A 26,850-nucleotide genomic window follows, 5' to 3' on the forward strand; every position below is an offset into this window, starting at 1 on the left:
GAATGCATGGTTTCCACAGCAATTTTGTCTTGACCAAGTAGGCCAGATTTTTAATATGAAGCCTGAAATTCAGTCACCTTAAAAATTATGTAATGTATCACAAGTAACTCCTGATTTTCTTAGGCACAACAGAATTTATTGTCGTAATTGAATACTATCAAGTAATAAAACTGGACTGTCTACTCAGGACATTTGAGAAAGAGCTTAACTGTTGAACGTGGCATGCTTCTGAACTGGACTTGCTTTGTGACCTTGGTTATGTCAAAACCATGGCTCTGAGTCATCTTCCTTGCCCCAAGACTTCTGTGATCAACTTTGGTACAAAACGGGGCACAGTACGTTAACAGCAGGAAGATAGAATAAGTCTGTTTAGAAATAGGGGGGTTTATTATTACCATTTTTTTACTGTCAGACTGGTTTCTCAGCCTTCTGTTTGTCCTTATTATTCTGAAATTTTGCGATCCCAAACCATGCTGGCAAAGCGTATAACAATACAACCCTTAGAAGGGATTCTGGCTGTAGTAGCTTCACATCGAAAGGGTAAGGCAAAGAACAAACAGTCTTGTTGCTGAACTTCATCGTCCCCCATGGTTACTTAGAATGAGTCACTAGAGATGCCTCTCACTTGAGTTCCTGCTACTGACATTCTTGTTTTGATATAAGATATAATTTCTCTGTGTTTCTTTCTTAAAGTATGTTTCAAATTCCTTGATAATTTTAGATCTGGAGCCATCCTTATTTCAGTAATCAAGAGTATCAAGAGGCACTACTGGAGTTAGAGACAGCTTATGTGCACAATCCCTCACTGATGCACTTGCAAATCCTCTGTCGTTGTGACATTTTTCAAAATATATGGTCTTTCTGACTGTATATGTGTGGTTTGTGCCCTGAAGAAATCTCTTCAATAGAGATGGGAGAGGAGAAGAACCACTGCCTCAGAGTGTTTTGTCTTGCCTTGAGGCCAAGGGGACTATTCCATCTTTCCCCAAGTAAAGCTTCTGGGAGATTATGATCCTACTGTCTGAGATTTCTGTTTGAAGAAGGGAACATCTTTACCTCTCACTTCCTACTGTTTGTCATTTTCTGGCAAGGCATTTAAAGTTATTGGTATTCAGTTTCTTCCCATGTTCTCTCAAAATACAAACAAAGGAATCATCTGCATTTCTAGAAGTCCCAGTCATAAAAGGCATTTTTCTCATAGGTGCAGTTTTGCCTTCTTGTCCTCTGGTTGTGGTTGTGAGATCAGTTGGGACACTGAATCCTTATCATTGGACTTAACCTCTCTCTTCTTCTCTCCATATAATAAAGATGGTATCTTCTGCGTATCTGTCATCAGGAATTAGAGCTCTTAGAGCTGACCTGTGGCTCATTGAAGCTCTTTAAAATTGTCAGTATAATTTCCATCTTTTTTTTTCAAGAGGTATAGCCTTTCTGCTACTTGAGGTGCCAGAGAAAATGGCAGATATTTTCTGGTTTCAAGAAGGGAAGGATTGTTGCCCATACTGGACCTCAGGGAATTGAATGTCTTTATTAATAAGTTCAAGTGAAAAAACCCGTATTTGCTCTTTCTGGTGCTGTAATATAAAGCAGTTGGTCTGGGAAACAGTCAGATGTTACATGAAAAAAACCATTATTACTAAAATCTTTGCATACATGACAAGTCTGAATCACCACTATTAAAAAATCAGTTTGCAAACCATGGACAGCCTCTGTACCAGGGTCCTGACAGCAATGACTGCTCACATTAAGAGGGATGGAATGACCCTGTACTTTGTGAGCAGTTTATTGATTCTTACCTCAGGAGCTGAAGCTGTGAACAACCCTTAGTCAGTTTCTGACCTGTTTGATTCATCGGGATTCGAAGTACTTTGAGAAATTCCACTGTTTCTTAAGTTTACCAGAGCTCAACTTGAATCCGATATATTCAAAATCTCTTCCAGGGACTAGCATGGCAATTTCAGATTTATCTTGCTACCTGCTGACTGTCAAAACTGCCAGCTGGCTGGAATCAAAGGCTTGATTCTCGATATTCACAACTCTTATTAGTCTGGTGGAACAAGATGATCATCAGATACTAAAGTATCATTTTAGGGAAAGCTCAACAGAACACTTCCTCAGATCACTCCCAAATCACATTGTTTACTTCAGTCATATATTATCACATATACTGTAATATATTTGGGTAGCTTGTTCCTTTGCTTAAACACTTTGTTTATATTTATATTAATTCCACATTAGCAAAATCTTTAGGTTCAGTGACAAGACCATGTCTTGCCAAAATCCCTGGGGCAGACTAATGCAACTGCAGAACCTCGTCATAAATCTTGCTCGTCATCAAACACCAGAACACTCTTATCACATGGTATGCACGCATTCCATGCCACTAGATTAACACATCATATTGACTTTATTGCCTTGTTTCTATCTTCTGTGTTAGCTACAAATTATGGCTATTCTCAGTTCCATGGGGATAAATTCCTGTCTAGCTAGGCCTCACAGGGACTCAAATACTTTTTACTTCTCCTGTGTATTGAGAGCTTGCCTTCTGTGTGTCAGCCTGTATACCAACCTGTGCCAGACTTGGCCAGCCTGAGTCCTAAATGTTCTTTAAAGATCAACATTTCAGTTCTCTGGTAACAGTTTCCTACAGGTAATGTCTGTGCTATAATGGCAGTCACACATTTAAATACTTAAGATTTACTTTTCTCCAGTCAGTGTGCTACTGGCAGAGTACCTTGGGTTACCGAACTTGACAAGTGTTCTCCTGTTCTTTCTTCTTTCTGCTCTTGCCCTCCCCAACAGGATTTTGTGTAAGCACCATCTGACACTTCTAATTAAAGGTTTTCTGAGACTGACCTGACTCAAGGCTTTTGTATGCTCTCCTTCATGTTTCATGAGCCTGAACATCACTTAGCATCTCATAAGTTGAGGTATCTGCTTGTAGTTACTTCCATTGCTGCCTGAGATATCAGAGTGCAGCTACTTCTGGCAGTCTAAGTGTAATTGAATACTCAAAGGCACCGGAAGCTGGCTTATGAGTCCACTTCAAAGTCCTACTTAAAACAGCACCTTTACCAAAAACAGTCTGCATCCTGAACAAAAGCATGAGCTGAAGTTCCATTTGCTCTGACATTCAAGGCTTATAGAAAAGATTCTGTAGCATATGACTGCTGCTTCCAAGAAAAATCACAGATCATGTAGGAAGGAAGGCTGTTTTGAGTCCTGAATAGTGTGAATGTGCATACAGGCAAACATTCAAAGACAAGACAGCTACTTAACACTGAATGGAAATGTTTGAAATGTGTTGTCTGTATGTATGTTCAGCAAATACACTCTTTTCTTTGTGAAACTCCCTTTAACTCCAGGGAATTTTGTGGCATAAAACAATGTAGGATGAAATGCCATTCACTGCCTTTTATGTCAGGGTGGTTCTGTCTAGAATATCTTTTGCACGTGATGGAATGCAAAGGCATATCATGAAGTTAGAGTGGTTAGTAATTCACTGTCTCCAATTTCCAGCATTAGGTAGTTAGGGATTTTTAGTTAACTCTGTTTTTTAACATAGTAGTATATTGTTTTGCAGTAACTAGTATAACTAGTGTTGCACTTATCACAGGTAAGCGATTTGTATGTTTTTGTGCAACTTCTGTTTGCTTAATGTCTTCATTGGTGGATGAAATACCAAAGTATACCAGAGTGTCAGTGTCAGCTTGCTGTGGTGTACACAGGTAATCGTTTCATTGAAACATTACCTAGTATGCATTTCAATGGAGAAGCAGAAATAACTACTTCTAAAATCTTTTTATTAAAAAGCTAATTTTTATCCCTAATTTACCATAATTTAAAATATTTGCCAAATATTTATGGCAGAAACTATTCCCGATTGCTTTCTGTGCAGCCGTATTTCAGGTGATTAACACCAAACGGTGCAAGCAGTGTGTCTTTTTGGAAAAAGACTTGCAGTAAATGTTATGGTTTCAGAACTTGTGATTTAAATGCCATTGTTTCAAGGGAGTGACAGTGTTACTGCTTTCTTTTAGAGCCTTCATGCTATGGAAGGCCATGTGATGATAGCTTTCCTGCCAACTGTCCTAAACCAGTTGTTTAGAGTTCTCACTAGAGCAACTCAAGAGGAAGTTGCAGTCAATGTGACAAGGTAAAGAAATTTAAGTGCTTCATAGAGTTTAAGTGATGACTGCATTATCACATAAATCTGTAACTGAGTAGCATTTTTGGTATTGCAGTCCTAGCTTTCTTTGTAGGCTTACTTGGTTTCTGTCTTCTGTTTAGGGTTATTATCCATATCGTTGCTCAGTGTCATGAAGAAGGCTTGGATAGCTACCTGAGGTCTTACGTCAAGGTAGGTAAAAGTAAATTAAATGTTTCTTTTTTTTATTATGTCTCGAAAAAGAGTATATTTAAATTTAGTTGCATCTGTTTAATTTCAGTTGTTTCATGTTATGTTCTGGTTTTCCTCCCCAAGTATGCTTATAAAGCTGAACCCTATGTTGCTTCTGAATATAAGACAGTACATGAAGAATTGGCAAAGTCCATGACAACAATTTTAAAGCCATCCGCTGACTTTCTTACAAGCAACAAGCTACTTAAGGTATATACTGAACTACACTTTTTACTGCATGTTCTTATCTGGTCCTAATTGAAGAATAGGAACTAATTGTATTGAAATAGTTGTTGAATGGACATGGCAATTTTACAGCATGTTTTCTTTTCTCTGCAGTATTCATGGTTTTTCTTTGAAGTTCTGATAAAATCAATGGCTCAGCATTTGATTGAAAACTCTAAAGTGAAGGTATGTCAACTTTTGCAAAAAATTGTTATTCTAAAGAGAATTTGTATAGTCTCTTCTTTCTCCAATCACATATTTAATTCTGTGTTATTTCCTAGGCTGGAAGGAGAATGCTAATATTTTAGAACCAGGCATTTTTCTACCAGCTTGGCTTATAATAAGCCATATTTTTCTTAAATTAGTGACAGCTTTTTACTTCTGTGTTAAAACAAGTCTGAGATGATGAGTTTCAAGTACGCAAAGTAGTCCCAGCTGAGTAACATACCAGGCTGATCTGAAATCTTTATCAGTATTTCCACTGTGTATTTAGAACATAACTGAAAATCTGAAGTACATGGGAGAAAAAATAATTGATTGGACAACGATCAGGGAAAAAAGCTTTTGAGTGCTACACTTAGTACTGTTCTACTGTGGTATGATCAGTAGAGTTTGAGTCCCAGTTCAGCATTTTAAGTGTCTGGACTTTACTATTTCAATAGATGTAATCTTTAAAGAAGTTTTGGATTCATTTTTCACTTAAGAAGCATGTGAACTCCATGTGATAATTGGTCAAATGAATTTTTCATCATTAAATGCTCTCTGAAGTGATACATTTGTTCAAATCCTAGTAACCACAACTTTCTCTTAGACTGCTAACACAAAATAAAAATGTTTTCCTGTTAATCTTATTGGTTTACTTTTAGAAGAATTAAATCATATCGCCAGACTGACTGTTACCTAGTAGTAAATAAAAAATCTGCCTTAATACAGTATTCAGCTGGACTCATTTTAGCACTAATTACTGATACATAGTTTGCAGAATATCATAACAATAGAGAGGAAGAGCTATGATTTATGGCTTCAAGTTGAACTATGCATTCTACTGAAACAGCAAAGATACCAGGCTTCACCATTGCAGCCTTTGTAAAAAATAAAAAAATAAATGATAAAAATAAAAAATATCCTTTTATTTTTTACGATCTGAATTAAATAAGGAGAAAAATCTGTAACATGCATAACTCCCCCATCGCTCTGGAATGCAGGACGAGTTCAGTCATTTTGTGAGGTTCCTCATTTAGTAGCAAGTTGGTTGTGTATTTTAAGCTTACCTTCCCCCAAAATCAGTCTGCCCAGCTATGTTTTGTTCTGAGTTTCAGTTTCTCTCAGTAGATAAAACCTGTAAAGAATATCTAACTTCACCCTGTTTATTTTGCATTTGAAGAGGACCTCAAATTTTTGCATGTAGCATCATGAGGCGCTAGCTGCTATGTTGCATTTTTATATAAGGAAAAGGAGTTGTCTCCATTTAAAATGTCATGAAGAAGAGAGTGATCTCCTTTCTGTTACTAAAAAGAAAGGATGATTTTATTTTAAATTTTTTTAAAAAATAAAATCTCAGCTTTTAATTGGTTCTGGAAATTTTGGAACCTTTAATGGGAGATTTTTTTTTGAAAACAGGTTAGACCATTGTTGTCAGGGAACACATGTTTTGTACAAAACCAACCTGATATACTCTAATATAGGGACAAACTTTTACTGGTATTTGTAGTCTATTTAATCTAGAAATAGGTCTTTAGTTAGTGGGGGGGGAGGTTGAGCATTTACATAAAGTACTAAAGATTTAAGTATCTTCTGAAGTGTGGAAGAGAACGAGCTTTTATCACTAACTACTTCGACTGTCTGGAACTGTGACAGCTACCATTTGTTTAGGAGTTTTTAGAATGCAAATATATGCACAAGGGCTTTGCTGTGCATGTTGTGCAGTGCATCCTTTTGCATTTAAGATGTTAAACTCCTTGCTCCTGTTAACTGATCAGCTGTTTGGGAATACCTCAAAATTTCTAGCAAAATGAAAAGATTTACAACTTTATCTACCACTGATCAATATAAATATTGTTAATTCAAACCAAAGTAAGAAAAATATTCAAGTGGATTTATTTCTGTTCTTTGCTTTTTTTCTGTTTCATAGTATCTGTTCAAATAATTTAGGATCTGTAAACTTAAATTTCCATTATTGATTTGATGTTCCTTAAGGGAGTTTGTGCCTCTGTTCACTCTGTGCATAGAGTATTTCTTATTTCACTACACTCTATGTTGAGATTATTATAATAAGGTAAATTAAATGCGTTAATTCAACTGAAATGAACGTATAATCTGATAAAGCAGAAAACACTGATTCTTATTTAAAGCTGGAATTTTCTAGAGAATTCTGGAATTGAATGAAAACTTTGTCATTTAAAAAATGATATTGAAAGAACTGAAAGAACTTTTGTTGGTTTCAGTACTTACTGACAGTACTGGCAGTATTTTTATTACAGTATTCAGCTCTGTGAGAAGATAGGGGTTTTACAGAATGTGCATCTGGGCGAGGTTTTTCAAAACATGGCATGTGTGAAACTTCTATAGCTTGAGGATGTTTTCAATTGGATTTGTTATGTGCTACTCTGAAAAACAACAACATGCTGTTTATGCTTGACTAAACAAAGTGTATATAATTATTCCTGATTTTAACAAACCTACAGAAATCCTCACAAGTTTGGAAACAGTATATTGGTTTTTAAAAAAAACTTCAAATAAACCACTAATTTGCTGTCATGCAAACCCATTTCCTTAATTTAATTATAGCTTCCTTACGATGGGGATTACATTTTTAAATTGAGATCAGATGGTGGATAAAATAAGTACAGTAGAATATCATGTTTTTAAAAGCAGGAATCTGTGTAAACAAACAAACAAATACAATTTACTTTTCACCCAGCCAGTGTCCATGTTTTTAGTTTCCTCTGCCATATAATCTGCATCTCTTGTATACTATGGTATTCCACCATTGGTGAGGATTCACATTACTACTAGTTCTTGACTTTTTTTTAAAAAAAATATTATTATTTCTTTCCCCCACAAGTGCTATACTGACTTTTTAGCTCAGAGTTAATATGTCTTTACTGATCCCTGTAATCCTAATAACAAATTATATTTGGAGAGCACCAGCATGTACATCTGAAGAATAAATTCAATTTAACCAGACTTTCATTTTAGGGAAAACAAAGTTGTTAGAGGAACAGTGTGTCAGTTACAGATGCCTGAGACTGAGTTGATTACATGGTGTTATGGAAATAGTGTGTGAATTGGGGTAGGTATAACCGTTGCTAGTACTCAGACAGACCTCCATCTCTTTGGTGTCTAAGTGACCGAAGTAACTATAAGAGAAGGCACTGATTATTTTCTTTTTTTCAGTAGTTACCACCAGTAGCTGAGACCTAATGGCCTCAGGTTTGCTGTACTTGAAAGACTGAGCAGTTCATTTTGTGATTTTCTATATGCTATAAATTACATGCTGTACAAACTATGGTCTTCTGAGATTAATTTCTAGGGGTTGTTATAAGTAAGCTTAGGATTTTCATTAAAATGTGCCAAAAGATGTAAGCAGGAGACAGTTCAGTGAATGTTTATGTTTCTGAAGCTTTGTCCAGGAATTATGACCTTTCTTTAAGTGGTATTTTACATCAACTTGTTGCATCGAATTTTGATTCTTACATGGTATTATATGATCATATAAATTCTGAAAAAGTCTTGCTCATTTTAAATAACCTTTCTGTCCTACAAAATTCTTTTAAGTAGGCTAAAAAATTATATAATTTAATTTTAATGAATATTTGCTCTCCCTCTTAACAGCATGATTGTAAACACGCATGTTGTAGAAGATGGGCTGGGAAAATATTGAGCATTGAAAGAGCATGACTCTCTTTCAGAGAAAGTACTAATTGCTAGCTCCATTTTTTTATGATTCCAAGTTGCCAGAAAGAAGTAGATAAACCATTAAAATGTGATCTAAATACTGATGGCACTTTCAACTCTTAGTGATCCCATCTTATTTCAGAAAATAAGGGTGGACAGTGAGTATTTTTATAGATTTAGTAGGTTCTGTAGCCATAAATCTTTCTAAGATTATGAGAGTTCATGCAGAGATTTTCTTATGCAGCACTGAAACTACTGAAATATTGCCATGTTTTTTGTTAGGACTTACAGGTATAGAATGGTGCAGTAATTCTACCTGAAGAAGAAAAAAAAAACCCAAACAAAAAAACCACACCCCCAAAACGCTAAACTTGATAATGCAAAATACCTGTCTGATTTCTATGGATGTCCCATTTAATAGAGTATTCTGCATGCTAGGTATACTTTTTGTATAGGAACCCCATTCATGTCAGGTTAATATTAATTTTTTTAGTAATATCTTCAGAAGTCAACCCCCAAATATGAACTGTTCAATTGTACAAAGGATACAAATTCCTTGAGATTCCAGTGCTTTGCTGTGTATCATTTTGAACAGCTGTTCTTTCTCATTCTTCCCCTGCAATAACATGAAGTAAGGTTCATAGCTTCTAAACTACTGGAATGACTTTGTATGAGAGGTTTTTGTTGTTGTCTCTACATTCCATGTTAAAAAAGATGTTTCCACTTTTAGAACTAACCTCACTGCATCTTTCCTGTGACATAAAAGAAAAAGGAACAGAACTCACATCTTGTTTGCTTGTATCCTCGTTCCTGAACATCAATTCTTGATTTACTAGCCCCTTAAATATCACATAAATTATTTTGCTAGCTTTTTTCTGTCTTACTAGGTAAAGTAATAAATGGAACATGCATTCAGATATTATGAAATCTGAAAAAAAGATGCATTTCTGGGTGCAGCAAAATTATTTCTATAGAAAGAATTTTGTAGTATTTTTAAAAATATTTGAATACTGTCCAACAAAGACTGAGTTACAAGAATATTGTAGGATACTAACTGGCATACTCACCAACAGAATTTTTAAATTTTGTTAGTTCTTTAATGAGTGCTGTTGATATTTATACAGGGATCTTTTTTACCTTTATCCTTTAAAAATAGAACTAGACATTTTAGAGCACAGTTCAAACACAAGTGGAGCAAATTGTGTAATCATTGATTTCTGCAGGACCTTGACAATGACTTGTTCTGCCTAGGAATGTTGCATTCAATATAGTTCAAAAACTATTTAAATAACAATGTATTCAGAGCACTTGGATGTTTTGATTTGAGTTTTCAGAAAGAAAAGACATAATGACTGTACTGTTGAAACATTTTTTGTCAACGTCAACTTCTTCAGCCTCACACCACCATTAAATCCCTTCAGACAAAAGACAGAATCTTTGTCAAAAATGATAAGATGTAGAGAAATCATAGAATGGCTTGGTTTGGAAGGGACCTCAAAGATCATCTAGTTCCAACCTCCTTGCCATGGGCAGGGACACCCTCCACTAGACCACGTTGCCCAAAGCCCCATCCAACCTGGCCTTGAACACTTCCAGGGAGGGGGCATTCACAGCTTCTCTGGGCAACCTGTTCCAGTGCCTCGCCACCCTCACGGTAAAGAATTTCTTCCTAATATCTAATCTAAACCTACCCTCCTTCAGCTTAAGGCCATTCCTCCTTGTCCTATCACTCCATGCCCTTGTAAAGAGTCCCTCTCCAGCTTTCCTGTAGGCCTCCTTTAGGTACTGGCAAGGCTGCTATAAGATCTTCTCTTCTCCAGGCTGAACAATTCCAACTCTCTCAGCCTGTCCTCATAGGAGAGGTGCTCCAGCCCTCTGATCATCTTCGTGGCCTTCCTCTGGACTCACTCCAACTGGGGCCCCCAGAGCTGGATGCAGTACTCCAGGTGGGGTCTCACAAGAGCGGAGTGGAGGGGCAGAATCACCTCCCTTGATGTGCTCGTCATAGCTCTCTTGATACAGCTGTCTTGATGCAGCTCACAACACAGTTGGCTTCCTGGGTTGCAAGTGCACATTGCCGGGTCATGTTGAGCTTTTCATCAATCAATACCCCCAAGTCCTCCTTCTCCGGGCTGCTCTCAATCCATTCTCCGCCCAGCCTGTAGTTGTGCTTGGGATTGCCCCCACCCATGTGCAGGACCTTGCACTTGGCCTTGTTGAACTTCACGCAGTTCGCGCAGGCCCACCTCTCCAGCCTGCCAAGGTCCCTCTGGATAGCATCCCTTCCCTCCAGCGTGTCGACCACACCACACAACTTGGTGTCATTGGCAAACTTGCTGAGGGTGCACTCGATTCCGCTGTCCATGTCACTGACAAAGATGTTAAAGAGCACCAGTCCTGATACCAGCCCCTGAGGAACACCACTCATCACTGGTCTCCACTTGAAAGTCAAGCTGTTGACCACAACTCTGAGTGCGACCATCCAGCCAATTCCTTAACCACCGAGTGCTCCATCTATCGAATCCATGTCTCTCCAATTTGGAGACAAGGATGTCATGTAGGACAGTGTCAAATACTTTGCACAAGGCGATGACCTTTGCATAGGTAGATCATGTCAGTCGCTATTCCCTTATCCACCAATGCAGTAATCCTATTGTGCAAGGCCATTAAATTTGTCAGTGGGAACTTCACTATACTGCCATGACCTCTCAAATATGATGGATAGTGGCTTTAGCAACTTCATCTGCCAGTTCCTCCAGGACCCGCAGGTGCTTCTCATCAGGTCCCAGAGACTTGTGTACCTTCAGGTTCCTTAGATAGTCTCAAACCTGATCTTCTCCTATAAGGGACAGTTCTTCATTCTCCCAGTCCCTGCCTTTGCCTTCTGTGACCTGGGCAGTGTGTCTGGAGCTGTTGCTGATGAAGGCTGAGGCAAAAAAAGTCATTGAGTACATCAGCCTTCTCCATATCCTGGTTAACCAGGTCTCCCATTACCTTCCAGAGAGGGCCCACATTTTCCTTAGTCTTCCTTTTATTACAGATGTACCAAAAAAAGCTTTTCTTGTTGCCCTTGATGTCCCTGGCTAGATTTAATCCTATCAGGGCTTTGGCTTTCCTAACCTGATCCCTGGCTGCTCAGACAGTTTCTTTGTATTCCTCCCAGGCTACCTGCCTTTGCTTCCACCCTCTGTGGGCTTCCTTTTTGTGTCTGACTTTGCCCAGGGGCTCCTTTGTTCATCCATGCGGGCCTCTTGTCATTTTTGTCTGATTTTTCTCTTTGTTGGGATGCATCATTGCTGAGCTAGGAGGAGGTGACCCTTGAATACTAACCAGCTTTCTTGGGCCCCTCTTCCTTCAAGGGCTTTCTCTCCTGGTATTCTACCAAGCAGGTCCCTGAAGAGGCCAAAGTCTGCTCTCCTGAAGTCCAGGGTAGTGAGCTTGCTGTGCGCCCTCTTCACTGCCCTGAGGATCTTGAACTCCACCATTTCGCGGTCACTGCAGCCAAGGCTGCCCTTGAGCTTCACATCCCCTACCAGGCCCTCCTTGTTGGTGAAAATAAGGTCCAGCATGGCACCTCTCCTCATGGGCTCCTCTATCACTTGGAGGAGAAAGCTGTGATCAATGCATTCTAGGAACTTCCTGGATTGCATGCATCCTGCTGTGTTGTCCCTCCAATAGATATCGGGGTTGTTGAAGTCCCCCATGAGGACTAGGACTGGTGAACACGAGGCCGTTCCTATCTGTCTATAGAGGGCCTCACCTGCTTGGTCTTCCTGGTCAGGTGGCCTGTAGCAGACCCCCACTATGACGTCCCCTGCCCCAGTGCTCCCTTTAATCCTGACTCATAAGCTCTCAGTTGGCTCCTCGTCCATCCCCAGGTGGAGTTCCGTGCACTCCAGCTGGTCATTGACATAGAGGGTGACATGCCCTCCTTGCCTGCCCTGCCTGTCCTTCCTAAAGAGCCTGTATCCTTCCATTCCAACACCGCAGTCATAGGAGCCATCCCACCACATCTCCATGATGCCAATGAGATCACAGCCCTGCAGGTGTGCACATGTCTCTAACTTGTTTGTTCCCCATGCTACATGTGTTTGCATAGAGGCATTTCAGTTGGGCCACCGATGAAGCTGGCTGACTAGCTGGAGTAGTTGGAATTCCTTTGTGCTGCACTCCAGGTGCTCTCCTGCTGACCTGGGATCCTTCTCCCTGCTCTGGGCATCTGGCATCAAACTGGTTAGGAGAGGGACAGATTGAGGTTTCTGTCCCCTGACAACTTTAAAGTTTAAATAAAAGAGCCTCTGCAGTGCCAAAAAGCTGAAGAGAATTTACTGGCCAGTACTGGTCAGAATGTACAAAATCACTCATGAAGATAATATAGATGGTGAGTGGAAAGGAGAAAAATGTGAATGTAGAGGAAATCTTTTAAGCTAATTGGCAAGCTACCTAAAAGCAAGGGAAAACAGTTCTGATTGTAGAAACTTAAAAACATGGAGAGTACGATTCTGGAGCCTGGGAGAGCTGAGATCTGAGGTTGCTGGTAAGCAAGAAAGAAGCATGGGTGAGAATTTCCACAATGGCAAAAGGCAAAGGAGTTATTAAAAAGATAGATGCGGAACAGCACAAACTGCTAGGTGTTTTTTCAAGACAGACAAGAGAGTCTGCAAATATAGTTACTGTATGTGAAGTAGCTGTGTGTCTGCTTTGGAAAGAAAGATAGATATAATGAAAGGATTTCCTTTTATTCTTAGCTTCTGTTATCAAGTTTATTGTAGTATAGAAAAATATTAATGCAGTACACTTGCAAACTTTTATACATATGGTTTTTTCCATCCAAGACTGCCTTGCTTGAATTTTAATAATGGATGTTAGTGCATGTTGTAATATTTTCTTCTAATCAAATGCTCTTTTTCCCCCTCAGTCTAGAAAATTCAGGAAAATCTTGAATTTACAGTAAATGTTACTTTAAATGATAAATGAAAAAATTTGAAAACTTTCTTTGTCTCCCCTCTCCCTGTCAGGTTATCTATATCTTATCTAAACCAAACTTTCTGATATATTTTAGTGTTACAAACCATATTAAATATTGTATCTGAATTTGTTTTTAGCTGTTGCGAAACCAGAGATTTTCCGCTTCCTTTCATCATGCAGTTGAAACAGTTGTTAATATGCTAATGCCACACATCACTCAGAAGTACAGAGACAATCCAGAGGCTTCAAAAAATGCAAACCATAGCCTTGCTGCCTTTATAAAAGTAGGTGCACAAACAACTTGGGCTTTGTGGTTACTTTTTCAAAAATACTACTTCATGGATTTTAAAGAATCTTAAAGTTGACTTATATAAAACCAAATATATTTAGTGCTTTTTAAATATAATTCTTTCTCCAAGTCAAAATGCATTGAAGTATAATTTGCATCTTCTATAATCAAGAAGATGTCTGTTCAAAAGCTTGATTATTTTTTTGTATTAATGTATACTTTATCTGAAATATATTTTGATTTTTTAATGTAATTTAGGTTGTCTTCTAATCCTACGAAAGCTTCATACGTTGAGTAGTGTTTTATTTTCATGCATTTTATGTAGACAGACTTTCAATGTCTTTCCTTTTTCAGCCATTAAGGTCCAGTAGGCAGAAAAAAGAATGGGAAATAAAAAGGTAGATAAAGCAGCTAGTGGCATGTCATTTTTATTTTTGTCAAGATAAACTTCTCTTCAAACTGCTTTTTATCTGGAGTTTGTTTACATTTTGCACTCTAAGGGAAAATTTGGTATTTGTATATGTATACATATAGTTTGCTTTTTTAATTGATTTTTATATTCAAACTGAAATATCAATATTGTGTTTGGAAAATAACCTTATTAAATACAAAAATATAATTTCGGGCCATTGAGACAGTACTAAATCAATTCTGTCTTGGTTTTGTTTGTTTTCCCCAGAGGTGTTTTACTTTTATGGATAGAGGCTTTGTTTTCAAGCAAATCAATAACTACATCAGCTGCTTTGCCCCAGGAGATCCGAAGGTACTTAGTGCTTTTAAATGATTTTTAGGAGTTGCCTCTTCTTGATGCATGTGGATGGAGTCCTGCATTAAGTCTTCAGACTTCTTCCCAGTTACATTAGAAGTCCTTGCACTGTGCCTAGAGCATTTTTTTTTCTTCCATCAAATCACTTTTTCATATTTTGATTCCCATTTTCAGATGCAACTTTACCACCCTAGAACTTGTGTATTGCGAAAGTGCTGGGTGGTAGGGGGTGCAACACTAAGCAGAAATTTTAAGCATGAATGTGAGAGATGCTAAAGGTGAAGAGTTGGTATCTGATAAGTTTCTGTACATTTACTGTGGTAGTGAAAGCATGTACCAGATGTCCACAAAGAATTTCTTCTGTAGGCCCAAACTTTTCTTACTTCAATACATAATATAGTAAACTTAAATGGTAAACCTAAATAACTTTGGACAATGGGAACAGTAAATAGAACTATGTCTCGTTATCAAGTATGAATTATGCTGGAATTATTTTATATTGATGTATTCAGCGTTGACGGGTCTATATCCCTTATACTGCAAGACTGAGAAATCACTCTTTTGTGTTAGAAAGCTGTTTTTAATGTGTTATTTAAATCACTGCATCAGTTGTTTAATTTATACTTTAAAATTATTTTTGCAGACTCTTTTTGAATTCAAATTTGAATTTCTCCGTGTAGTCTGTAATCATGAGCATTACATACCGTTGAATCTACCAATGCCCTTTGGAAAAGGCAGAGTTCAGAGATACCAAGGTAAATTCTTCCAAAGTAGTCTACGGTATATTTCTGTTTAATAAATGCATCATTATGCAGTAAATAGGGCTAGGGATATAAGAATAACTATGATTATATTTATTATATCTATGGATATATGTGAATTTGTCAATAATGTTGGAAACATTTTAGTTCAGCATTAATTGATAAATAGTACCATGCCTCACACAGAACTTGTGCTTTACTTCCAGACCTTCACCTGGACTATTCATTAACCGATGAGTTCTGTAAAAATCACTTCTTAGTGGGACTGCTTCTAAGGGAGGTGGGCAATGCATTGCAAGAGTTCAGAGATGTGCGACAGGTTGCTATTTATGTGCTCAAGAATTTGATGATAAAGCACTCTTTTGATGATAGATATGCTTCCAGGGTAAGTGTATTGCTATGCTAGTAATACAAAATAGTAAAGATTAAGTATGCACACATACAGAGAGTTTGTTCTTCCACAAAAAATTTGTTAATTTGCAGCAATGCTATTTCTGTTCAGACTGATGAATATATGTGTTCAAATTCTATCAAAATCAATCTGCAAATCCCGTATTTTTACCAAATGAAAGCAGAAAGCACCTTTAACATAATTATGTCTTTATTACACTTTAGCACGGTGTAATCTCACTGCTGTTCTTAAAGTAATCAGATTTCTATGAATGTTTTCAAAGCTCTTTGAGTGATTTTTTTAGTTTTCCTGACTCTCTTTTAATATCAGCTATGCTGTGGAGAAGCCATAAAATTTTAATGAAGATATCATTACTTTATCAAGCTTGTTAATTTAGCTTGTTAATTTAGTCTTAGCTAGAATCACATGAATTTAGGGCTTTTTCTGCATTATATCGAAACAGTAAAATTTACTGACCTTCTGTAAATTAGAATGAAATACAGTGATGATCACTGCTTTTGCCATTTGTGAACTTAGGAGTATGAGCTCTGACTTGGCAAATATTTATTAAGTGCTCCTTTTTTGTAATTTAGGAGAGAATAGCTTAAAAATAATTAGTGATTAACAAATTACAGATTTAATTTTTAATGACCTGTTATACTCTATTTATAGAGCCATCAGGCACGAATAGCTACTATGTATTTGCCACTCTTCGGACTGCTCATAGAAAATGTTCAGCGAATCAATGTTAAAGATGTGTCTCCGTTTCCTGTTAACCCTTCCAGCAGTGTGAGTGACCATTTCTGTTTGGTACTCTGAACTGTTTTAATCATAATTTATTGGTAATGTGTATATGAAACACAGCAAACTTCTGGCAAATAAAGCTTCAGAATTCTGCGAGTTTGTTCTTACTTTTTCTGAGTTTAAAAGCTTAGTTAACTTTTATGGTTTTGGCTATGGTTTCTCTTGTCCAGCTAAGCTATGTCTAACATGGTAATTGGTGCTATATCCAGATTAGAGTGCCCTTATTGATCTCTACTTGAACCCCTGAAGATTTTTGAAGAATGCTGGGCCACACGGATTGCCATGGCATCATTCTAATGCCGTGTGACTATACTGCCATGTAACATCTTGCTTTTTCTACATTTCTGGTGCATGTGCCTGTATTTCAAGACAAACTATAGACCACATAGGATTGGAACTGCTGCATCTTTTAGAGTATCCTAAAAGGAGCAGCCAAAGAAGCTGAAGGAACAGTGCATTTGAAATAAAAAATAGCAGTCGTTTCTGCAATTTAACATCCTTCCTTTTGTATCTATTACCCAGTTTTAATATACTTTCTGTGAGAAGAGTTTTCATTAAATTGTCTCTGTGTTTTACTCAAAAATTACACTTCTCTTTAGTCTGCCTGCCAGTTTGTATAAACAGTCTGCCTCTATTCTGGTAGATCCTGGCATTGGAGACACTTGCATGTACTTCATTTCTGTGCAAGAGGATAGTCCCCCAACATCTAACACATAGAGAATTAGTTATGTTCACTAAAATCCCAAAAAAATTCAGTAGTTGCTGTTCAACAGAAAAGATTGCATATTGGTGGTAGATTTTTGTAAAAAAAAAAACCAAAAAAACTTCTTTTTCTATTTAGGCCAACACTGAAATAAATGGACCACAAAAAAAAAAGTTAATTTTCTAGAAATTAGAAATTTAATTTTTAATTTAATTTTTAACCTTAAACGAGTGTGCTTTTGGAACAGCTGTAGTGTAAGAGGGCTACAGAAGAATGAATTCAAATGGAATTTGTGAAGGTGTATGTTGATATATTATAGTTGCATACAATTATTGAATCTAAGATTTAATTGATATATTTTATTTTTGTCTGTATCTTGCTGTGTTCCATTTGGTATTAAAAAAGAAATTCACAATACCCTTCCAACAAGAGAAATGTTTCAGTGTTTGAAATAAAAGTAATTTGGGTCTTTTGGAAATATCTGGTTTATAGTATTTAAGATTTAATGGAATATAATTTCTTCAATGTTTCCCTAGGTATCTTAAGTTTTAGGCTATCCCAAGCTTGTGCAAATACCTGAACATCTCATTCCATGCTTTTGGGCACATTTAATAGCAATTAAAATTTAAGAAAGAACTGTATCACAAATATTGCTCTAGAAGATAAAGTATGTCATATTCACTAAATCTGTAGTGTTGAAAGCAATAATCACATTTTCCTCTTGTCCAAACAGAGCGCAAAGGATGATGCACTTACTTTGCCAACTGCAAGTCAGCTAGTAACACCACAAAAATCAGGAAACACATTGGATAACAATCTTCCTAAAGATCTATTTGGTGTTATCTCTGGCATTGGTAAGCACTTAAAAAATAAAATAATTTTAAAAAGGAGTCAATTCTGGTTTTCATTTATTACCAGAGATAATTGCTTTGTGTGTAACTGTGGTTGTTTTCTGCATATGTACTTGCATTTACTGCTGCTTTCATTAACAGAACCCTAATGCAATCCACCGTTCGGTGTGGGTCAGAATTCACAGTCTGTACATGAAATCTTTCTCTCGGGATATTTTTGGGTTTGTTTTTCTCTTTGGAGCTAAAGCTATTTCCTGGAGAGCTGCTTTTTCCCCCGTCAAAGGTGATAGTTCTTGTCTTGCTGCAGAGAAGTAGGAGGCAGGACTAGCCTTGGTCATGGCAAGAGTGCCATAGTCCATGATTTTGTACATGATATTGGAGACCACCTATAGGCGGAGTGCTGCTAGTGCACACCTGTGGGCATCCTCATGTCTGTCTTAATGTATTTTTCCTATTTATTGTTACCTGCTGTGTAATTTAGTTGTGTCACTAGTCCATTAAAAAAACAAACATGAAAAATTAGAAAGGGGATTTTTTAAATATATATGCTTTCTTCATGTGTGTATGTATTGCTACATGTGTTTTTATGTCTATATGTATGTAGTTGTACGTATGTCTACATGCATATGTACTTTGCTGAAACTCTAGAATCAGTTTGTCTTCATTAAAAGTAACTAAATAGAATTATTTGCCGCCTTAATATATACATATATGGTGGTTTTAGAAGTCTGACTAAACTACAAAGTGACTTTATTCAGTATTGTTTGATATTTTTATATTGTTTTGGGGTTTGTTTTTTGTTTTTTTTAGCTTCCCCATACACTACATCAACTCCAAATATTAATAGCGTGAGGAACGCTGACTCAAGAGGCTCTCTTATAAGTACAGACTCAGGAAACAGTATCCCAGAAAGACACAGTGATAAGAGCAATTCCCTTGACAAGGTAAGAAAACCAAACCAAAATAAAAAACCTGAAGTGTATTCCTAAAATTTCATCTTAATTCTCATAGGAGTTAACTTCTGTAATCTCCATTGGGAATGGGCTTTCTAGAATGACTGTAGAACAGAATTTTACAGAACTTTTTTCTTTCGCAAAATAATTATCATATGAACTCTTTTTGCATTATATTTATTAAGCTATTTTGCAGAAAATAGGAAAATATTTTCAATGTAGAGACCTAAACAAGCAGTTGTTTCCTTTGCTAGAGAAAGGCACTAGATGAAGTGTGTTGAATTTTGCTTGAGAGAACTCAATTCTAGTTAGGACAGTTTTGACTTTGTGGAGACCTTCAGTCCGTCCTGTTCTATACACAATATATGTAGCATTCTTAAAATGTTTAAAAACTGGTTGCTGTGCTTTCTCTAGATGATTTCTTTTCTATTAGTTTGACTTTTCTAAAACATTTCACTTTAAAGCTGTTACAAATTAGGAGCTCTGGCTGCAGTAGCTATGAGGTATTCAGTCATGTCTTTCTAGAGCTTGTGTTGATACTGATCACATTTCATTTTCTTAGATCTTGTTGTGCAAGTCACAACATGTTAACTTTTTCCCCTTGACTCTGACATGCCTTCGTGTGGCAGAGAGAGAAGCTTCTCAGAAGGCACTCTGCTCATGCTATGCGCCCTAATGGAGAAGAAGAAGAAAATTCTCACCCTGCAAAGAAAAACCGTGTTACTATGGATTTTTCACTTCTGACAATTCCAGCTTTACCAGAGAAAATTTTGCATGCTGCTTTCTCTCTTCAGTTACAAGAAGTATTTGCTTTTTGTGCTTGGTATAGTTGAGCTTCTGAGTGAAGTGTGTGATCAGTAGTTTTGCCACTTCTTTGCAACAGTCGAATCTCAAGGCAAATATGTACAGTGTAACCATGTAAAAATGCCTTAAATGCCAAACCTGGAATAGTTCATGTACATGACTTAATTTAAGCATAAAAATCTAATCAGCTTAATATCAGCAGAATTTGGGTTTTTAATATAAATAGAACTGAAAAAATCTTCTTTGACATTGACCAAGTAAACAAATATCTTGTGCATACACTGTTGCTAAATGGCAATGCTGTCATCTACTACTTAGTTGTCATGTTGTTAATTACCAATGTGTAGTGTTTTTACCAAGTAAAAGGGTTTTCAAAGGAGTCAACATCCTTTGAAAATTCTACTCTGGTCTGCCAGTTTAGGTAATACAGGATTTTATGTTTTGCATGCTGTTAATGTTTTCCCCAAATAATACTTAATCCTGGCTTCTTATTTGTTGTTTTCCAAACTTTTTCTAGTAGATCAGTGCACGTTATCTTTGAATTTTTGCTCATTGCTTGATATCATTACTGAAGAGGCATGTTTTTGTTTTAATTTTTTTTCAGAATAGCCTATTGTACTATACTTGTGGAATCAGAATTGGTTGGAAGTATATCAGTTCTTTATTTTAATCTGTGCATACTTCATAGGTTATTGATGTTATTTTAAATTGGACTATAACTATGCATAAGCTTTAGTTTTATTCATGTATGTGTTCAACTATTTTAGAGGAAATATTATCTAGTTTTGGACAGCATCCGAAAGTCTAGGAAACTCAACTTCTTTTTCTGCTTTGCCACCCATTAATTGCCTGCTCTGTTTCACTATCCGTAAAGCTGTATAGTAGCACCTCAACAGTTTGTGAGGTCTTTAGAATTGGCAATAAGCAGGCTTTTATAGGTGTCCATTTCCTCCTCAATTACAGTAACTTCTGGCTAGTGTTAATCATAGTTTCCCATTCAGTTTCACTTTGCATCCATTTAGTGGCTGGTATGTGACAAGTTTACACAGACTGTTTTAGGACAACAATTCTTTCCTTTTACGTGGAATGCATTAAAGGGCTTGGCAGTCAATTGACATGTATGCTGTGAAATGTTCCCTCCTGGGTTAGCATGTCTCCTGCTTTCAGTGAGGAGTGTTCCTGGAAGGGTTGTTCTACCCTTGAGGTATTGGCATTTCTCGCTTTGTTTGTGAAACCAAGTGCTTTTCTCCCTTGAGTCTATGTTTTTATTTTATTTTTTTTCTAATTTTGATATGAAGGATTTCTTCCGACACTTGTATGTGTCCTTACAAAGGTCATAGAGCCAAGATGATCCAGCTTTCTTGTAGAAACCAGAGTTCCATAGATCAGTTGTACCATTTAATAAGAAAACTTATTAAATGTCTGGGTCATTTTCCATTCATGTAAGTGGCTTCATATTGGAAGTAAGAATTAGGCACTAAAAAGGGCATAATTTATCCTTTAAACATTTATATAGTGTATCTGTAAAAGCCTCAGAATGAGGATTCTGTAACACTTGATCGTAGGGAAATTAGCCTTTGCCTAAAATTCAACTTGGATGGTTTCACAATTGGGGTTTTTTTTTCCCTTTTTTGTGGTACACATTTTGAAAGATCAGTCATGGGCTTTTTTTCTTTTTGGACAGACTTTAGTATTGAGTATTGCTGATTAACTTCCCACAAGTGTAGGAATTGTATAAACAAATGAAGCAGGGAGAAAGTTGGGTTTTTTTGGGTGGCTTTGGGATTTGGTTTTTGTTTTATGTTGTGGGTTTGTTTGGGTTTTTTAAGGCAAGGGCAAGCTACATATCTGTAATACTCCAGAATGCATATTATTGCCATTCATCTATGTTTTCCCTGGGGTTCTTACATCTTTAAATGGAAAGAATTTTCTAGAGGCAGGTCTGTCTACAGTTCAGCATAAAGTCTCTTCAAAAGCAAAGACGCATATATGTATCACCTAACAGTAGCGTGTATATTTAAAGCATTTCATCTAAACAGAAGGAGCATGTCTGATTTCTACAGTGTGGGTATCCACGTATAATTAACTTGAATAATAATCACTGTTAGGTAACTTTTCCTCTTACTCCTCCCTCTGGGGCAAAAAAGAAATACAAAGAAGGAAATAAAAATAAATAAAGGTAAAGAGCCTTAATTTGGTATACTTCATGTGTGTAATGTGTGTTTTAGTGACCTGTCTCTACATGAAACATTTTTGTCTCCATTCTGAGATCCTTTTTCTGTTGCAGGAATTAATAAGGCAATTTGAAACATTTTAGTTTATTAACAGTTTAAGAACTCTTCAGCCAAAATATGTCTGTCTTCTTTTCAGAACCAACAGAGCAGCACTTTAGGAAGTTCTGTAGTTCGGTATGACAAACTTGACCAAGCAGAGATCAAAAGTCTGCTCATGTGTTTCCTTCATATCTTAAGAAGTATGTCAGAAGGTAGGTAATATCACCTATTTTTTATAAATTTGAAATCACGTGTTGGATTTATACCTGTGATTTTAATACCTTTTCAAAATCAGCAAAATATTTTAGGTGTAGGTACCATGTTGTGCTGCATTTTACAAATATATGTGATTGATCAAATTAAGGTTTTATTGAAATCTCGTAAACATTAAATAGTCATTATTTCTTCAAAGTGTGACGCTAACTAAAGGGCTTGGTAAGAAAGCAGGTATTTGTATGTGATTGTACAGTCCGGTTTGGAAAATGGAAGTGAAGAATAGTTCATTGATCAGTAGAAGAGTCTCAGGCTAGTCCGTTCCTGCATTCTGCAGAACTTCCTGTATGGCAGGGAACCAAATTATTTGATTGCTGTGTACATTTCAATTTCTGGAATGGGGATATTAGTGCTTCTTCATTCTCTTGGAATGTTTGTGAAATGATCCATTGAATTTTTGAGAGAGTCATATTATCCCGGAGAAGGTTGCAGAGATATAGAAATACTATATGAATGGCAAATCTTGATTATTTTTTTTTTATTTTTTTTTTACTATCATCATATAACTCAGAATCATGCCTATTCTTGATCAATATTTGAAAAAGAGGGAGAGTCCCTTTTGGTAAAAAAATTGAGTTTTTCAGTTTGTGCTAAACATATCAACAATAGTTAATTATTTTCTGTGCCTATTTTTATGTTAATTTCTAAAAATCAAGTTTATGTAGTACTACTCAAACTCTAATTTATTAGACCACTTAATCGAGAATGAGAAGTGAAAGGTTAAGAAGTATTCAATATCCAGTCACACCATTAGATTTTTTTAAGTAATTACATAGATATTATTTCATGTATTTAAATTACAAAGAACAATAAAATTAAAAAATATTTTTCTGCTATTTTATACTTTGAAATATATAAAAATCAGTCAGAATTTCCAGGAAATTGAAGTTGAAATGTACATAAGCACAGTGGGGTTTTTTTAGTCTCAATTTTCCTGGAAAAGAACAAAGGTCAAATAAACTTTGCCACCCATCTTTTTAATAGTTTTGAATTTGTTAGCTAATGTTGAACATTTTTGGCAAAACAGACCAGGTCTTGGCTATGTAACTATAAGCTTTGTAAAAAAGATATAGCCATTTTTGAAACCTGCGCAAATAAAAAAAGTCTGAAACATATGCTGGAAAAGTATCCATAGTAAAGCATTATAAATTAAAAAAGAACAAATCATAAATTTGAATTTAAAAAATGTTGAGACCAATCTATGAATAAGCAGGTCATAGGACTAACAGTCCAAAGTGTTCTGAAGTCTCATATTTTTTAGAACACTCTAATCACTACTGACTACACAATTACTACTATTTAAAATATAAAAGTGTGTGGGAATATTACTGATTCATTGCAAGCATATCGTAGAAACTAATTTGGAGAATTTATATATGCATTTGTATAATCAGCTTCAAGGAAAACTTTAAATACTCCACAAGTCATTTTTAGATTCTTTGAATCCTCGTTATCTGAAAACTAAGAACTGATGTTAACTCTTCTACTTAATATTTTTGTGTGTTTGCCTTTTTCTTGTTTTTTAATATTTTTCATTTTCCTAGATGCATTGTTTACATATTGGAACAAGGCTACAAAGTCTGAACTCATGGACTTTTTCACAATTACAGAGTAAGATTTTTCTTTATCATATAATCATACATTTTGCTATGCAGTTAAAAGTATGAGCGTGGATATAAGTGTGTATATATGGTTTTGTTTATTTGAAAAAATAATGCTATCTTGGTCTGTTTAGAAGTCCTTAACTTGATTTGCATAATTGCATGTCTGTCCAATTCCAAGATAGCGTCTGGAATTAGGCTACACAGAAGTGACCTCAGGAAGTTCCTAAACAGCAAGTAGTGCTCATAATATTGCTGTGCTCATGGAAGAGGAACCATGTTGACTGGTCTGTATTAAAATGCATCTTGTAACATTGTGGTTTAACCTGGCTAGCAGCTAAAACAACCACTTAGTGGTTCCACTTGCTCCCCACCCACCCCAGTGGGATGGGGGAGAGAATCAAAAAGAAAAAAAGGTAAAAACTCATGGGTTGAGAAAAAGACAGTTTAATAGGGCAGAAAAGGAAGAGAAGAATAATAATAAAAGAATATACAAAACAAGTGATGCACAGCACAATTGGTCACCACCTGGAACTGATGCTCAATTAGTTCCTGAGCTGTGCCACCTCCTAGCCCACCCCCCAGTTACATACTGAGCATGACATCTCATGGTATGGACTATCTGCTTGGTAGAATACCATGGGACAAAGCTCTAGAGGGAAGAGGGCCCCAAGACAGCTGGCGAATATTCAAGGGTCACCTCCTCCAAGCTCAGGAGCGATGAATCCCAACAAAGAGGAAGTCAGGCAAAACCACCAGGAGGCCCGCATGGATCAACAAGGAGCTCCTGGGCAAAGTCAAACACAAAAAGGAAGCCTTCAAAGGGTGGAAGCAAGGGCAGGTAGCCTGGGCAGAATACAGAGAAACTGTCCAAGCAGCCAGGGATCAGGTTAGGAAAGCCAAAGCCCTGATAGAAATAAATCTGGCCAGGGATGTTAAGGACAACAAGAAAAGCTTCTATAGGTATGTTAGTGAGAAAAGGAGGACAAAAGACAATGTGTGACTCCTCCAGAATGAAACGGGTGACCTGGTTACCCAGGATATGGAGAAGGCTGAGGTACTCGATGACTTCTTTGCCTCAGTCTTCACTGGCAAGTGCTTGAGCCTCACTGCCCAGGTTGCAGAAGGCAGGGACTGGGAGAATGCAGAACCGCCCGCTGTAGGAGAAGATCAGGTTTGAGACTATCTAAGGAACCTGAAGGTGCACAAGTCCATGGGATCTGATGAGATGCATCTGTGGGTCTTGAGGGAACTGGTGGGTGAAGTGGCCAGGCCACTCACCATCATATTTGAGAAGTCCTGGCAGTCTCGTGAAGACTGGAAGAGGGGAAACATAACCCCCGTTTTTAAGAAGGATAAAAAGGAAGACCCAGGGAACTACAGGCTGGTCAGTCTCACCTCTGTGCCTGGCAAGATTATGGAGCAGACCCTCCTGGAGACTATGCTCAGGCACATGGAAAATAAGGAGGTGATTGGTGACAGCCAACATGGCTTCACTAAGGGCAAATCGTGCCTGACAAATTTGGTGGCCTTTTACGACAGGGTTATAGCATTGGTGGATAAGAGAAGAACAACTGATGTCATCTAGCTGTACTTGTGCAAGGCATTTGACACTGTCCCGCACGACATCCTTGTCTCTAAATTGGAGAGACATGGATTCGATGGGTGGAGCACTCGGTGGATAAGGAATTGGCTGGATGGTCACACTCAAAGAGTTGTGGTCAATGGCTCAATGTCCAAGTCGAGAAGGATGACGAGTGGCGTTCCTCAGGGATCAGTACTGGGACCGGCACTGTTCAACATCTTTGTCAGTGACATGGACAGCGGAATCGAGTGCCCCCTCAGCAAGTTTGCTGACAACACCAAGCTGTGTGGTGTGGTTGACATGCTGGAGGGAAGGGATGCCATCCATATGGACCTTGACAGGCTGGAGAGCTGGGCCCGTGCGAGCTGCATGAAGTTCAACAAGGCCAAGTGCAAGGTCCTGCCCATGGATGGGGGCAATCCCAAGCACAACTAGAACTAGGTGATCTTTGAGGTCCCTTCCAACCCAAACCATTCTGTGATCCCTTTGGCTAGTTTGGGTCAGTTATCCTGGCTGTGCCCCCTCCCAGCTTCTTGAGTGCCCCCCGCCTTCTCGTTGGCAGGGCAGTGTGAGAAGCTGAAACATACCTGACTGCTTGGCAACAACTAAAAACATCAGTGTGTTATCAATATTAGTCTCATCCTAAATCCAAAACACAGCACTATACCCACTGCTAGGAAGAAAATTAACTCTATCCCAGCCAAAACCAGGACACAAACTGTTGAAATTATATGGTTGATTATCAAAACTGACTGAATTGCATAACTTCAAAAACAAAAAGATTCTGTAAGGGAGAACGTATAGGATGAATCCAGTGTTTGTTATCAATGACTACACTCAAGCCCTATGCCCACTTAGTGTGTTTGTTCACAAGGACTGACTGTTGCACTAATGAAAGGTGATGGAGGCACTGTTTGCTTGAAGTGATGCACCACAGAAGCTTTTCTGCTTGTCTTGCTGTTTCACCGGACTGCTTTCCTTTGTCTCTGTAGTAGAGGCTCAATCAACGTAATATCAGTCATTAATGATGTTATGGAATGTGCTGCTCAAGGCCTATTTTAGGAATATATTGTAGATAGTGTTTTAACTCATCATTTGAGTACATCTGGCATGATATTGATTGTACCAGAGACAGAACTGAACAAGTAAATGAGCCTACTTACTAGACTTGCTGAAGCCTGAGGTGTAAACTGTACAGGTTCACTGGTGAACAGTATTTTGCCATTAGAGACTTATTTAAGGACTGTGTAGGATTGGTTTGTGATCAAATCAGTAATCTCAAATTACTAATTATCAAAGATTTCCAT

The 26,850-nt window shown here is 37.3% G+C and overlaps 1 protein-coding gene across 9 annotated transcripts in view; it reads left to right on the top strand.

Moving 5' to 3' along the window:
* Positions 1-26,850, top strand: part of DOCK9 (dedicator of cytokinesis 9) — a 140,115-nt gene that overhangs the window by 79,861 nt on the left and 33,404 nt on the right. For all 9 annotated transcript variants that reach the window (XM_075740962.1, XM_075741016.1, XM_075740999.1 and 6 more), the window contains exons 24-36: positions 4,041-4,156; positions 4,291-4,360; positions 4,484-4,609; positions 4,739-4,810; positions 13,627-13,773; positions 14,458-14,541; positions 15,188-15,299; positions 15,512-15,690; positions 16,369-16,485; positions 17,937-18,057; positions 18,865-18,998; positions 22,182-22,296; positions 23,902-23,968. In XM_075740962.1, coding sequence (XP_075597077.1) covers positions 4,041-4,156; positions 4,291-4,360; positions 4,484-4,609; positions 4,739-4,810; positions 13,627-13,773; positions 14,458-14,541; positions 15,188-15,299; positions 15,512-15,690; positions 16,369-16,485; positions 17,937-18,057; positions 18,865-18,998; positions 22,182-22,296; positions 23,902-23,968 — 1,460 coding nt within the window. The remainder of the gene's footprint in view (positions 1-4,040; positions 4,157-4,290; positions 4,361-4,483; positions 4,610-4,738; positions 4,811-13,626; positions 13,774-14,457; positions 14,542-15,187; positions 15,300-15,511; positions 15,691-16,368; positions 16,486-17,936; positions 18,058-18,864; positions 18,999-22,181; positions 22,297-23,901; positions 23,969-26,850) is intronic.

Source organism: Balearica regulorum, chromosome 1 (assembly GCF_011004875.1).
Source record: "Balearica regulorum gibbericeps isolate bBalReg1 chromosome 1, bBalReg1.pri, whole genome shotgun sequence".
In the NCBI taxonomy this organism is placed as follows: domain Eukaryota; kingdom Metazoa; phylum Chordata; class Aves; order Gruiformes; family Gruidae; genus Balearica; species Balearica regulorum.